Source organism: Anser anser (assembly GCF_964211835.1).
Source record: "Anser anser genome assembly, chromosome: Z".
NCBI classification, from domain to species: domain Eukaryota; kingdom Metazoa; phylum Chordata; class Aves; order Anseriformes; family Anatidae; genus Anser; species Anser anser.
This window is the reverse complement of record NC_139723.1, coordinates 84,751,215-84,766,701: the sequence shown is the minus strand read 5'-3', so window position 1 is coordinate 84,766,701 and position 15,487 is coordinate 84,751,215. Positions and strand designations below refer to the sequence as shown.

Below are 15,487 nucleotides of genomic sequence, written 5' to 3'. Positions count from 1 at the left end.
TAAAAGACATTAAAAATATAAAAGGAAAATGTGGTGATGGGGGGAAAAAAAAAAGGAAAGGAAAAAAAATGCAAGAGCCATCTGGATATACATTTCTGAAAACTCTGAAAGCTGTAAATAACTATGACATTAGAGTGAAAATCCTTGTCTTTTCTATGCTCAAGGAAAGATGCCTTTTTATTAGAATATAAAGTCCTCTGCCTTTACCTTGGGTCCTGAGAGAGATCTGGTACCTGGAGAATATTTGATTTAGTCAGCAGTGGCATTCCTAAATATTTCTTCAGTTAAAAAACACACTTGTGCCAACAGCTCCTCAGCTTTTGTATTTTTATATTTTTCAGGTGTGAGGAAACTGGACAATGACAAAGACAACTTTGAAAAGGGAGCAGAGGACAAGTTCACACTTGATGCTCCAAATTTGGGAAGATTAAGAAAAATTAATATAGGCCATAATAACAAGGGTGGCTCTGCTGGCTGGTTTCTTGCAAAGGTTAGTTACTCCTTAAATATTTAAAGTAAGCATGTCGTGGGATCAAAATATCTCACTTTTTACCTTTTTAATGGCCCAATGCCCAGAAATGCAGGGATGTTTGGTGGCACTGCGGTGCATCATTTAGCTGTGTGTGCCCACTGCTTCTGCAAATCAGGTGCAGTTGTTAAGACAGGAATTTACCTGCTCTATTAATATTTCTCTTGTCTTTATCACTGCAGTTTCTGTGATAGATGAGGGGGAATTCTCCAAGCCAGTGCCTCCAAGCCACCCCCCCCTTTATTGACTTAACTCATTACTCAGTAATGATACCCGAGCCCAAGAAATATATATTGAGTCTGTTCTCACTGGAAACTTGCAGAGACTTATAGGCTGGGAAAATTTAAGTGATTTGTCTCTGGCACGACTAAAATATAGACTTGCCACAAAGATTACTTCCTCTCCCACTTTCCTCCACATTTTAATCTCCTGCTCTAAAGAGTGAAGGTATTGCAGCTTTTAGGGAAATGGCTGAAAGAATATTTAAAAAGAAGAAATAAATGACTCTTTCCTCTAATCTCTTTTCTTATTTATTTCTTTTCCTCTGCTGGCATAGTTTAACACTGCTGGCTTTAATCTAACCCCAAATTTGTAAAACCTAGATAGCAGGGTGGTTTGATGTATTACCAATGCAAATATTAGCACATGCTTTTCCACCATCATGATATGCAGCACTAAAAGTTATTATGTTGACTGTCCATGAAGAATGCAGAAGATGAAAATCAGAGCTGTTGTGCTTCCTGTAATAGGCAGAGGAGGGAAAATCAAGAAAAAGAAACCTCATTCTCGCAGTACAGGTGTGGTCTGCATGATATGATTTTTGATGCTGGTTAGGTAGGTTGAGTGCCATCACCCTAAGCAGTGACTAGCTGCATCCAATGGTTTAATCTCGTGTTCTGCAACAGAACCTCTGAGATGTTTGTAACTAAGTAAAAGGCAGCTTTTGCTTTACAAATTCAGCTGGAAATTTGGAGGAAGAAGCTAAACCATAGCCCCATTATTTTCTACTGTTGGTTGATGTTTTTATTCTAATTTGCTCCAATACTGGGGACTCTAACATTGTCACTCCTGAATGAACTTGCTAAGCACCATTAGAGTTCCTCTCATTTTTCTTGTGCTTTCAGTGTAGCTTATACTCAGTGTTGTATTTCTAAATAAATGAATGAATAGAATTAATACTTTAACACGAATCCCAAGAGGATGAGCTGGTAGAGGGCAATCTGAATGTTGATATTTCTCCTGAACCTCATATATTTTAGTCTCTAACATGCCAGCACAGTGCTGCTCCCTCATGCTGACAATCCCAGCCCCAGGAGACACTACTGTCCGTGTCTGTGGAGGTGCAACAAGAATCTGTGATGCTACAGGCTATAGTACAGTGTGGGATGAGTGACAGAATGGGAAACTGGTTCCCAAAGGATGGTCTCACAAGTCTATCAGGAAGGACAGATTCCAGATTCTCCTCTTTTGCTCTTAAGGGAGGGAAAAAAAAAAAAAAGAAAAAAGAAAAAAAAAAAAAGGAGGGAAAAGTAGCAATGACTTTCTATCCTTAATAGTGATTTTCATTCTTTGAGACATAAGCCATGCAGGTAAATAAAGATTTTGATTTCTTCTTTTCTGGCTGAAAATCTGCAGTACTCTTTGCTTTTCACTGTGTGTTCAGAATACTGCAGTAACTCTATGGCAAGCTTCAGGAATGGTGGTAAGAAATGCCTTGCAGCAGGATGTGCAAGAAACTCCAAGTGGTTAACACTGGCTTAATCTAATATTAAGGAGGAAGATTGTTTCCTGCCTTGTTGCAGCAGAATATGTCTCTAGAGTACAGCTAAGAGCCAAATCGTTCCAAATGAGAAACTATTTCTACCCCAGGGTTTCAAGGCTGTCTTTGCAAGTGTTTCCATCCCGGAGTCACTGAGTGGGATAAGAAGGTATTACTAGGTCACACAAGCTGATCCAACGGTCTTGATTTGTCCTAAAATTCCTTGGTATTATTTCATAACAAGGCTCTGAAGCTGAGAGAGAACGGAGACAGCCTGTTCCCAAAGCAGAACAAAGAGCTGCCATTCAGCTGCTGGAGAAGAGTAGCCAGCAAAGGGGCTCTGGAGAGAAGGAAGACAGGACAGCCAGCTGGTCTTGCTAGCAGAGACATCTGGTCTCATACACTGCGAGAGATGCAGATTGAGTTCACTGGAGGGAAAAAAAAAAAATATGAAAAAGAAAAAAGAAAAAAGCCTGTTTTTTACTCACTGATTGTCTGAAATTCTATCTGTGCTAATTAGGGAGTGGCGAGGGATCTGCCTGAGTGTTGAATATATTAAATGTCAGGTGAGAGCGTGTACATTCAGCTCCTGCTCTTCTGTCACCTTTTTGTCTAACGCCTTTGTTTCTATGTCTAACACCTTTGTATTTTCCACATGTATTTTGCAAAGTGCTGTTTCTTTCCTCTTAGGTGATCATTGAAGACATTGGCAATAAATGCGTGTACCAATTCCCAGTTGGGCGCTGGTTTGCTTTAGACGAAGATGATGGAAAAATCCAGAGGGACATCCTTGTAGGGGGCACTGAAGCCACAGGTAAAGGCATGTGCCGAATCTATGGTGGGAAATGCGAGGATACAAAGGTCTAATTGCTGCTTCTAGCCATGTTTTTGTTAGAAGATTGAATGCCTTGTGCTCAGGGACACCTACACTGGGCCAGATGTTGGTGACAGGCAGTTTTGTTGCAAAGGTCCCTGAACTGTCTTTCCCCTTCCCCCCTCCACGTCTCGCTGGTGAAGCTGCGCAGGACCTACATGCTGATCTGTCACCCCATACACCTGGATAAGGGAATGACGGGCAAAGGATGAAAGGTCCAGCATGTGTTTGTGCAAGCCACCAACCAGCCTCCAGAAGGCACACAGCTGCTAATCCCACAGTCACCAAGGTGCTTCACAGTAAGGCATGTTACACTTCAGTTTGGGGAGCTGTGCATCCTTTTACAAAACAAGAAGGGTGATGCTGAGCCCCAAAACTAGCTTTTTTATTATCTAATGTTGTTAAAGCAGAGAAAACAAAATGCTATGTCATTGTTAAGGGAAACCTGCCTATAAAGTCAATAAAATAAATTACTGTGATGCAGAAGATGTCTTGGATATAATATGGCCTGTTTTTATTCAGTAGTATAAAGGTAAACACTTTGACTGTGGTGTTCCTTACGTCATTTTATGGTCTTACAACATCTGTGGTCTTTGTATTGCTCCCTGCATGTGCACAAAGAAAGTGATTTGGGAGCAGAATCCTGACTGCAGGATACATGCTGGGAAAAATGGAGAGAAGAAGGGGGAAAGAAATCTTTCAACTAACATGCAATTAATTTAATAGAAGCTTCCTTTATTATTTTACCATTCTTAAATGTGTACTTTTCCTGCTCTCATGAGTCCTGTTGAAGATATTCCATATGTATGGGAAAAGAAGCCTAAATACAATTTTTAATGTAACCTTTAAAGAAAGAGGTGGTTGTTTAGAAAAGAGTGAGTTCTGATGTTTTTGCTTAGTCCAAAGAACCTATTGAAATTCCTGGGTGACGTTAGCAAAGGAACGACTTATCTTGGACCTGAACTATTTTATACTTGGTCCCTTAAACACCGTTATACCTACACAGGTGTCTCCTTACTCACCACCATGATATGGGTCTAAGATATGCCTGCCAAAGAGCTTTCTGAGAAATAAGGCTTGCAGGAAGAAATGGTATATTTCTTAGCCTAACAGTTACAATGGAAAAAACAAGAAAACTTCTGTGCAAATAGACTTCCTTTCAGAAATATGTTTCTTTTTTCTAGCTGGGACAATACCTCTCCCAAGTCTTGCTTTGCTGAGATCTTTGCTGAGACCTCTCTCTCACATTTCCAGAGTTTTGTGAAGCTACAAATCTCACCACCACTGTTTGAAGCAACAACTCTCCATCCTTTAAGCATCTTCTGACATATCTGGTGCTTGGGACCTCTCAAAATCAAGCAACTTAACCGCCAATTCATTTTTTTTCCTTTTTTTTCACCTAATTGTCACCATATGGTGATTTAAAAAAAAAAAAAAAGTATTTTTCCATTGGGCCATGTGACAGGGAGTTTGTCAGCACAAACTTGTTTCTCTCAGACTCTCTGAAGGTAGCCATGCATTTCTCAGAGGTATGTGTGGAACAAAAACAAGTGAAGCATTGCATTGCAAGTTGAAAGTTAAAAAGACCAGTGGGAAATCAGTACAGCCCAATGTAAATCCAATAAAAAAAATCTTACATTCAGCTTTTCTTTTTCTTCCTAACTGAATTCCTGATTCCTTCAGGTATTGTGTACAACGTTGCTGTAGTGACAGGAGATATCAGAGGAGCTGGCACAAACTCCAAGATCCACGTAATCCTCCATGGCTCCAAAGGCTTAAAGAACAGTGGGAAGATTTTCTTGGAAGGAGGTGAATTTGAGCGTGCCAGGACAGATCTCTTTAATGTGGAGATAGCAGCTCTTCTCAGCCCTCTCAGCAGGGTCACCATTGGGCATGATAATTGTGGCGTCAGTTCTGGCTGGTATTGTGAGAAGGTGAGACTAAGAGGTCTGTAGGCAGCTCTCAGGCTGTTTCCTATTCATTCATAACCTGACCCCAACAACCAAACAAGTTCATTAAAAAAAAAAAAAAAAGCCTGCCTTTATTTGGATGACAATATCCGCAGTTTAGCAAGTCAATATTATACATAATGCATGGCAGTAGCTGATTGCCTCAAAGGCACATTAGATGTGTAAATCAATCACCTACTAATTGGACTGATTGTCTCTTTGCAGTCATGAAGACAGAGATTATTTTTTGCTCAGCACCAAAAGCACCTTCAGATGTTTGCCCAATAGGCCAGGCAAAAATGCAGTCTTGGATTGTGCTGAGCATTTCAAAGTTATCATCTAAATTCAGACTTTTCTGAAGCTTTTAGATGCCGCTTTGGAGCCCAGAAAAAAAAAGTGGCTGGTCACAGCTGTTACTGGGAGGTAGTGGAGCATGATGGGACGTGGGGATATGTACAACATCAGCTGTTTTGCCTCTTCTTGCATGACTCATTTTGGTGTAATTCTGGAGAGGTGTGAATAACAAGACAGAAAGGTCTTAGACATATTTCAGATTGGGAATTGTGCAACCAGTATAGTTAATGTTGGCCAGAAAGGCCAATAAAGCCTGGCTTTGAAAACAGGACCAAGATCCCCAGCTCTGTCTGCATCAGTTACTTAAGATGTCAGTACCAGGGTCCTGTGGGCTGCCAGAGATTGAATATAAACTCACCTTTCCAGTCTCTTTCCCTAGGTGGTGGTTTACTGTCCATTCACTGGTATTGAGCAAACCTTCCCGTGTGGGAAATGGCTGGACGAAGATGAAGGAGATGGCCTCATAGAGAGGGAACTCTATGAAATGGTCTCCCTGCGCCAGAGAAGACTGAAAAGTAGGTACAAGTGCCCAGTATCTCCTGTGACCTCCCCCCCCACCCCCCACCAAGTGACAACACGTTGCGTGCCACCCATTTACCATGACACGGGTAGACTTATGATAAAGTAGATGTATAAATGAACGGGGTCTGTGAGACTTTTGGCTTCGAACATCCTGTCTGGGCACTTAAAAAACAAACAACAAAAAATAAAAATGAAACTTTAAAAATGTTCTGAAGAACAGCACTCATTTCCTTACAAAAAGGAATTGGACCTGGCAGCCTTCCTAGGGTCACTGGGCTGGGGCTGCCGCAGCCTCCACCTCACCTTTGCAGACAAGCCAGACTATGTGTTGTACCACTACAGAAGCAAAGCGTGGCTGCTCCGGACGAAACAAAACCTAAAAGGACAAAACTGGAGGAAAACAGGAAGCAAAACACAAACTGGGAATCATGCAACCAATCTAATTCATGGTGGTTTGTGCTTCCTGCTGAAATCAACATTTTACTCTTGGTTATTGAAGAAAAAAAACATCTCTTAGCCCTGTCCAGCTGCCAAATGTGACATGTGTGCAGGGTATTTGAAACCTTTTCTCTAGCAGGGGGCAGGCACACACGTTTGTGTGGAGGTGCAGCGCCGGTGCAGGGCAATGCTCCACCCGCACCGCTCCGGCACCCGGCTGCACTGAAGGGGTTTGTGCCAAACACTGGGTCACTGCTCTCTCGCCTGCGTCGGTGTGCATGTGTGAGCAGAACATTTTAATTAGGATAATAGACACAGTTTAATCCGGATGCTTCGGGTGGGCTCCTGCTTAAGCAGCAGTTCATTTAAATAAGCTTTATCTAAATGTTAGTCGGTGTTACAACCACATTGCGCCTCTGCTTCGGTCCATTTAACTAAAGCATCTGTAACCTTTAACCCGCTATTATCAGCTCTGATTGTTATTGACAGGCTAATTCCCCTGCTGCCGCAGTGCAGGAGATAGACAGAGAGCATTAGCCCTGAGAAATCCGTGACCTTTAGCTGGCAGATTATAGAAGCGTAAGACTCGGCGTTAGACAAGACCTATTATGTCATCTCGCCTATCTCCCTGTGCATGCAGGACTGTCCCTTTCTGCAAGTTGATCAAAGCTTGGTTCATCCTCGCTTTGGGTATCCATGGTGAAATCAGTCCCTGCACAGCGTCTGCAGGCTGCTCCCCCAACGGACTGGAGCTCGGCGTGTAGCTCGTGTTTACCCCCAGTCTCTTTTTTGCCTCCTTATCTTGAATGTTATCGGGAAACAGTTGTGTCAGGTCTAGCTCTCCCTGGTGCTCGTACCCTGGGGGAATATTTGCTTTGGCTTTGAGAATTCCCGAACTGCCTGGATGTGAAGGGGCGTGCAGATAAGGGATGGGGGAAGGTGTCCACGAGCCCCAGGAGACAAATGATGGGTGCCTGGGGGACACCCGGTCCCTGCAGACCTGTCTCACACCAACTTCTCCCTGTGTGGTTTCTCCCTGACAACCCTCTACCAGCATTTAATCCCTGTACAAGCCCCCCTTACCCCTCCCTGCACACATCACTTCTCCTTTCCCTCAGCAAAAGGTCAGCGGGGCCAAACCCTGCAGACAAGAGTGGTCTCTGGTGTCCCTGTTGCCCTTGTTCTTTTCCCCGGGGAGGCCAGGCTGCTGCATCACGTGCTGTGTGCTGACTTGGCTCTGCTTCATTGGTGCTCAGATAAAGCTCGCTGCTGATTTTCGGAGGAGAGTCTTCATGAGCGTTTTGAATATTATTAAAATAGAGGTGAAACTTTTTTTAAAAGAAAACTTGCTTTTACCCTTTTTTTTTTTTTGGTAGCTGTCATCTTTTTGCAATCAAACGCCGAGGAGATCAGTAAAAGTCTAATATATATGCACGTCATCGTACTTTTACATTCCATTCTGGGCTCTGAAGGTCAATCTGTGCTCATGCGGGCTGGGTCACACTGAAAGGGTTAGCACCTCTTTCATTAGGATTTGTTAATAATTCAGCTGATGTATGAGTCAGGAAAGAAACCTGTTCCTTCTCCTGTAGGTGCTGCAGATATGAAATACAGTATTACCAATAAAGAATGTGGATGAGGGGCTCTTCAGAAGAAATAATATCAATTTCTCATATGTGCAGCCATCCTCTGATGAAAACCAATGTAAAGTCACTGGAGGTAATGGTGTTGGAAGCTAGAGTTGTAGGTGCTGGAGAAGTACACCAAAGCTACAAAGATGGAGCACATCCTTGGGTCCTTACCTTATTAGTAATTTACGACACAGAAGAATATGGCTCACCTGCAAAAAGATGATTTATGTGTTTTCACATTTTATTTTAAATGGAAACACAGAATTATAATTCTAGGCAATTTCATTTCTGTATGCCAAGTGGCAGCTGATTATGTTTGTGCAGAAAAGGATAAAATGTCCTGATTTGCTTTGCTACCATCCAGCCCTCTCTACCACCCAGAGAAAAGAAAGAAAGAATTCTGTTTTATTTGTTTGTTTGTTTGCTTTCAGAAAGTCCCTGGTCTCTGTGGATCTGGACAAGTGACATTAAAAATGCAGGGACAGACGCCACCATCTTTTTCCAGATTTATGGAGACAAGGGGAAGTCAGACGAGATGAAACTGGACAACAATTCAGACAATTTTGAAACTGGACAGACTGACAAATTCATGGTGTGAATCTCATGCTAGTAATAAATTTGACTTAGCATTGTTTTCCAGGGCATTAGAGTCAGCTCTGTAGAGAAAACCAACATCATGAGACCTTTACCTCTATATATCGTTCTGAAGTGGACATGAAGTCATTCAGTTTGCTGGTGATGCAAATGATTTCCTCACCTGTGGATGTGGCCTGTCTTTTCCAAGCAGGGCTTAGGCTGGTGTTCCACATTGCTCAGGTGGTGATGACTTCAAGTTATGGTGGTACTTAATTGCCACATCTTCTCTGTGGCTCCTGAAGGAAATAGTCATTACCTTCAACCCCACTCACATCCATTTAGACCATGTCTTTTTAAATGAGAATTAGCTATTTACAGGAGAATTTATAGAAGTGTTTCCTCTCCTTTGTGATCTGGTCTTCAGCCTCCATGAATGTTATGGGCTGAACTTAAATGGCACGTTGAGTCTGGATGCTGGTGAGGGTCTTCTTGTATTCTCATCTGCTTTTTTTTTTAGGAAAAAATATGTTCCCAAATTTAATTGGGGGCTGGTCAGGGAAACCTTGAGAAACAAGGGATTTTAATTCGTGGCTGTAGCAAAAATATTTACCCTTTTTGCATCAGCAGCCACAGCTTGCCTTCTGGAGGAAACAAGGCTCTGCTTTGCAGGCCCTGCTTGAGAGCAGGCTTTAGCTCTTTTTAGCTCTTAATGGTTTTAAGCAGCTTTCATGATCAAGAGTGTCTGAATTCAGCCTCTGTGTTCTCCCCTCCTGAAAAGAGAGGCCACGAGTTGTCTCTGTGGGGTAAGGTTCATTACTTTTAAAGAACATTAGTATTTTAGTCTAGTTTTCAACTTCTCTCTCATTTGTCTCTTAAAAAGTGTTCAGTGGTGTCCTTGGTGTGGATGTTTTGCTAACTTACAAAAATGTATAAAGCTCTTTTGTTTCCCCCTCTATAGATTGAGCTCCCTGATCTGGGCACATTTTATAAGCTTCGGATATGGCACGAGAAAAGAAATCCTTTTGCTGGCTGGCATCTGAATAAGGTGAGAGGACAGCAAGGAAGGATACACCTGACAAAGCACATTGGTCACAGAGGTGTGTCATGTCAATCCTGGGTCGCTGTTTTCCTCAGCTGGCAGCTGAGTTTGATGTGCAGTGGTCAAAGGTGAATCCATTTACAGACTGAGGGGTGGAAGTGGAAATCGTGCATGAAAACAAGATGTAAAGGAGAGCACAGTGAAGCCTGGGCAAGAATATGCAGGGAGATGGATTCAGTGCATGATTCTGGGAGGAAATTCCTTCCCATCCCTCTCATTTCAGCTCAGCTTTGTATGGGAAATGAGAGCAATGTGAAGGGGCAGCTCCAAACAGCCCAGATCAATGGTGAAAAGTGCATTCCCCCCTTCTTTCCAGCGTCAGGCCACTGTAGTCCCCCCTCAACGCCGCCAGAAAGATTTCCCCTTGCTTCTCAGAAATCTTGCTAGTTTGAGATTGCTACTGTAAAGAGTGGCAAACCGGTCCTTTTATGGCCTATTTAGGCTGGTCATAGAGACAGACTGACTTATGGGAGGCTCCTACTATACAGTAGACCTGAAGTGATGACAGCCCTGTTGCCGGAGGTGGACCTGTGCAGACTGGAGGAGCCCATGGAGGCTGGGCAGCAGAGAGCAGCACTGTGCTGTCTGGGGGATAAACACGGTGATCTGCTTGATCTCCAGACACATTTTCTTTGTTCCACCAGCAACGATCTACCACACTGTCAGCCCTCACCTAGGTCTGCAGAGCAGCAAGTTCATCTCTGAGCTTCACCCATACTCCTTCAGTAGTGCTTTGAAGACTTTCTCTGCACTTAAGAAAACATACGCTTTGCTCTTCAGCCATAAATAACTGTGATGATAAATCACAATTTACCACTTAGAGATTTGTCTTGCATGCCTCTGACATGCTTTGACAGATTCTACTCTCTTGCATTGTCAGGGAGCTGTGAAAGCATACACAGCCAAACGCCGCTCCAGTGGGAAGAGTACTCTGGTGTCCTCCACACGGTGGGAGAAGGTGTCTGGCTGTGGTCTTTATTAAAAAGAAAGTGCTGGTCAGACATCAGGCCAGTGCAATTTTGTTGAACAGTTTGTCTGCAGATGGTAAGCAAGAATGCTTAGACTTGCCATAGCTTGACCTTTCCCTACGTATGTCTTCTTCTCCCGCACAGAAATTGTGTTCAGGGAAGAAAAGAAGGATCTCATAATGTTGATTAATTTTGGTTGATAGTCGGCTGAATATGAGCCAGCAGTGTGCCCAGGTGGCCAAGAAGGCCAACAGCATCCTGGTCTGTATAAGAAGCAGTGTGGCCAGCAGGTCTAGGGAAGTGATTGTGCCCCTGTACTCAGCTCTGGTGAGGCCGCACCTCGAGTACTGTGTTCAGTTTTGGGCCCCTCGCTACAGGAAGGACATGGACGTGCTCGAGCGAGTCCAGAGAAGGGCGACCAAGCTGGTGAGGGGTCTGGAGAACAAGTCTTACGAGGAGCGGCTGAGGGAGCTGGGCTTGTTCAGCCTGGAGAAGAGGAGGCTCAGGGGCGACCTTATCGCTCTCTACAGTTACCTTAAAGGAGGCTGTAGAGAGGTGGGGGTTGGTCTATTCTCCCACGTGCATGGTGACAGGACGAGAGGGAATGGGCGAAAGTTGCGACAGGGGAGTTTTAGGTTGGATGTTAGGAAGTACTTCTTTACCGAAAGGGTTATTAAGCATTGGAACGGGCTGCCCAGGGAGGTGGTGGAGTCACCATCCCTGGAGGTCTTTAAAAGACGTTTAGATGTAGAGCTTAGCGATATGGTTTAGTGGAGTACTTAGTGTTAGGTCGGAGGTTGGACTCAATGATCTTGAGGTCTCTTCCAACCTAGAAATCTGTGATACTGTAATGTATTTAGGATTCACTTTGGGCCAAACTGCCTGACCAAATACGGTGATGATGCCAGAACTCAATTTGCCTGTGGACAGCAAGTCTGACGCTTTCTGGATGCATCAGGCTGACGGCACATAAATCCCACTGCTCGTGTATACATTATAGCATCCCAGAACTTCCAGCTGAAAACTTAACAATGGTTCCTTAACAGGTTCCAGTCCTCTCACATTTCATGCTGGGCTTACTCTACTTTCGGGCAAGCACACATTTTCTACTACAAGAAGAACCATACTATTCAGTCCAAAAATCCATCTAGCCCAATGCCTTCTCTCCTATGTCACATAAGTGCATGATTAGAGAACAGTAAGAAAAGGGAAAGCATTTATGATATATTCCCCTAATATTCTCCCATCTTTTGACTTTTCCCAGTTGGAGACTTGCTTCCTGAGCAGATCTACTAAATACAAAGAGTTTAGCAGGTTTCTCTTCCATTTATTTGCTCAAGTTTCTGTCTCCCCTTGAACATTTAAACTTTTAGCAACCATAATGGCTTTCAGCAAGGACTTCACATGTTGGTGATGTCCTTCTGTCTGCTTTGAACTTTGCTCTACTAGCATCATTTGATGTCTGCTATTTCTTGTAGCAAAGAGAGAATTAACCCCCTCTGCCTTCTCTATTCCACCTGTGATTTTGGAGACCTTTATCATACCCTCCCTTTAGGTGCTCTTCCAGCCATCAGCAGACTCCTACTTTATTTGCTTCTTATTCATTTGGAAGACACTCCACAACTTTGACCACCCTTGTTGTCATTTTCTCTGTGTTTCCTATAAATGCTATGCACTGATTTTGTGCTGAGGGGACCAGAAGTGCAAATACTGTCCAAGATTTGCTTTGTATTGGATTTATACAGTAGCACAGCAACAGTTTCTGTTTCATTGTTTGCCTTTTTTTCCCTGGTAATCCCTAATATTTATTATTATTATTATTATTATTTATTTTTTAATCTCTAATCAGGACTGAGCTAGTATTTCCATTCTGCAGTTTGACTTAATGGTTGAAAACTAGAACCAAGGTCCTCAATTTGTTAGTGCTAGAGAAACAGGGCTACAGTGTTGCAGAGAAGCCAGAAAACTGCATTTTACATAAAATTTCTTTATTATTTTTGCCCTTTACTTTGGGTAGGGTAAATGTTAGGACCCAGGTTGTCAGTGGCAAATGTGTAGGTCATCAAGGCTTACCCAAAGGGTAGAAGATTACTTCCTACAAAACCCATTCTCCTTGGTGATTAACAAAGCCATCACGATAACCAAGCTTTAAAAATAAATGCATTAGCAAGCACACCCTGCCTGCTCTGCCTCTCTCCATCTCCATTTGAGGAAACAGATTACCTGTGTTTTGTCTGGGCACGAGGTGGCATATGACAAGCAATTACTCAGGGCCACAGTATCCATCAAAACTTTCACAGGGCGATGGAGTGATGGGGGAAAAGAGGAACAAAGAGGCTTCAGCTATGACAGCCAGTGCTCGTTTCGGAAGGCGCCCGGGTGCGCTGTGACAGTCTCGTTATTAATGTGTGTTATTTCTCTGCTGTGACCTGCTCTTGCTTCCCAGGCACAGCCCTGTCAGGAGCTGGTTGCTTTTTGTCTCTAAGCCTCTGAACTCACGCGGTGTTTTGGTTTAATGAAGGTAACTCTGCTGAAAACGCTGACAAAAGAAAAATACTCATTCAACTGCGGCCGCTGGCTAGATATAAATGAAGACGACAATGAGATCGTGCGGGAGCTCCCTGCAGAGGGGACTCTGGTGACTGAAGTCATGCCAGGTGAGAGCCATGGGCTCTGTGCAGGGGCTCACTTGAGGCCTGAAAAGGAAAAAAAAAACCTCTTTGTCTAAGGGATGCACGGACAGAGCGGTGCCATTCAATTAGCTCCTCTTTCTGGCACTTTCTCTCTGCAGTATTTTCTGTGTGCATCATTAGCTGCATGAGGCATCAGAAATCCCAGGCTCTGACTCTGAGCAGATTTCTCTCTGCTGGGAGGTGGGAGAGATCTGGCCATAGCATCGCTGTTCCCAGAGCTGTATTTTTTTCTATTTCATATTTTCTCCAGTCTTCCTTAAAACAGGAAAGGCTAGGTTTGAAGTGAAGTTCATGGATTGCATGCTTAGCTGAAAACCTATCTAAAATTTAACAATCATTTTTGCACTTTACAGTTTTATTTAATTATATGCACATTTATGCAGCTAAATGTATAAATGTATAGACAGTTGCAGAGAACAGTCATGCAAGAGCATTAGCTATCTTTCAGTATGCATGAGCAATCAGAAATATTTATTGGGTAAATTATGCTCAAACTGGAAGTTTAGTTAAGGCAAGCCACAGAACTTTGTGTTGGCTTCCTGAAGTGGTCACTTCTATCTTGACCTCGGGTCACAAGAATTAAATGCACATGGAGGGAGAATTTTGGAGAGCAGAAGAGCTCAGGATGGCCGCTGGCATTTCTGCTGAAGCAGCCAGTGGGGCTCCACACTCTACAGACCACAAGTCCCCTCTTTCCTGAAATTTCCAACAAACTCAGTGATCTGCATGCAGCTGAACTGTTCCTCAGAAGAGGAAGAGTAATGGTAATTACAGAGGTTATTAAAATGTAAATAAATTTGTTTTTGAAATGTATTTTTAATCAGCTGTGGAGAGGGCTGCTTGAACTCAAATGCAGACTCTCTCCTGTAAGAAGCAATTGTGCTGAGAGGAGGCAAGATGTGACACCCGCACGTGGGGATTTGGGAGGCAGGGCTGGAGCATTGCTTCTTGTTCCGCCTGGAAAAATGATAGAAACTCCCTGAAATCATCCAAGACATGGGTTCTTCTGTGCTGCCTCCTTGCTTGTTGAAGGAGCTCATTCCATCAGCAAGTCCCTATCTAAAGGACAGGCTCTCACTCAGCATTAAGGAAAAAGCGTGGGGTTTGAGTATACAGAGGTCAGACCCGGGGAGATATCGTGATCCTGTCTGCCATGGAGAAGGGATCACACCTCCCTCTGCTGAGCTGCTCACAGGGCTGTCTGCACCCCTCCGAAATTCAGTGATCCTGGGCCTCTGGTCTCCCTTCCACGAATGTTGGTCTGTGGGCTGGTCCTTCATGGCGACATTTCTTCTGGAAGTCCCTCCCACAACAGAACAGGAGGTCACAGCTGAGGTTGGGGTGGGGGGAGGAAGGTGGTGACCCAAAATCCCACCAGAAAATCCTGAAGAAATATTTCAGAGGTGACAAGGAGACAAGGCACGATCCAGCCTCCTGCACTGCAAGGAGTCCCAGGGAGATGGGACCAGCTGGACTTGTTGCCCCCACCATGTAGCCAGCGTACCATTTAACTCTTTTTGACTCTTTTTCTCTGCCTGCCATGCCCATGGATGCCAAAACCAAGGCTTTTCCCTGAACAACTTGTTACAAGGCCCAACAGGGAGGGGAGGCAGGAGACCTGGGGTGAGGCCCCAAGAAAGCCGTGCACTCCAGTTTGTGAAGTTTACACAAAGGGGAAGGCACTTCCATATGCTTCTTTGGAGGGGTTTTATGGGTTTTCTTAACATTTCAGGCCTTCTTTTTTTATTTATTTCTTTTTTTTTTCTTTTCCTAGTGATAACATGGAAGTATGAAAGTCAACACACATACAGGATTATCAGTTGGAAGCGTGAACGCTTAAAATTAATTGCAAGTTTGTGGAAAATGCTGTAAATTTAAATGGCAATTAACTGTGTTGCTGAAATTGCTTTATTAATTTATGCTTCCACAGTGATAAAATACCGAGTGACAGTTTGCACAGGGATGGTAAGCGGCAGCGGCACAGATGCCAATGTCTTCGTCTGCCTCATCGGTGAGCAGGGAGACACGGGAGAACGGGTTCTCTACAAATGCATCAACAACGTCAATAAATTCGAGAAAGGCAATGTAAGTTCAC

The 15,487-nt window shown here is 43.6% G+C and overlaps 1 protein-coding gene across 1 annotated transcript in view; it reads left to right on the top strand.

The window, feature by feature from the left end:
- LOXHD1 (lipoxygenase homology PLAT domains 1) overlaps window positions 1-15,487 on the top strand; it is a 155,874-nt gene that overhangs the window by 56,123 nt on the left and 84,264 nt on the right. Inside the window, exons 6-13 of the mRNA XM_083816422.1 lie at window positions 342-490; window positions 2,979-3,102; window positions 4,846-5,096; window positions 5,845-5,980; window positions 8,488-8,648; window positions 9,591-9,677; window positions 13,221-13,356; window positions 15,323-15,477. Of these exons, the coding sequence (XP_083672548.1) occupies window positions 342-490; window positions 2,979-3,102; window positions 4,846-5,096; window positions 5,845-5,980; window positions 8,488-8,648; window positions 9,591-9,677; window positions 13,221-13,356; window positions 15,323-15,477 (1,199 nt within the window). The remainder of the gene's footprint in view (window positions 1-341; window positions 491-2,978; window positions 3,103-4,845; window positions 5,097-5,844; window positions 5,981-8,487; window positions 8,649-9,590; window positions 9,678-13,220; window positions 13,357-15,322; window positions 15,478-15,487) is intronic.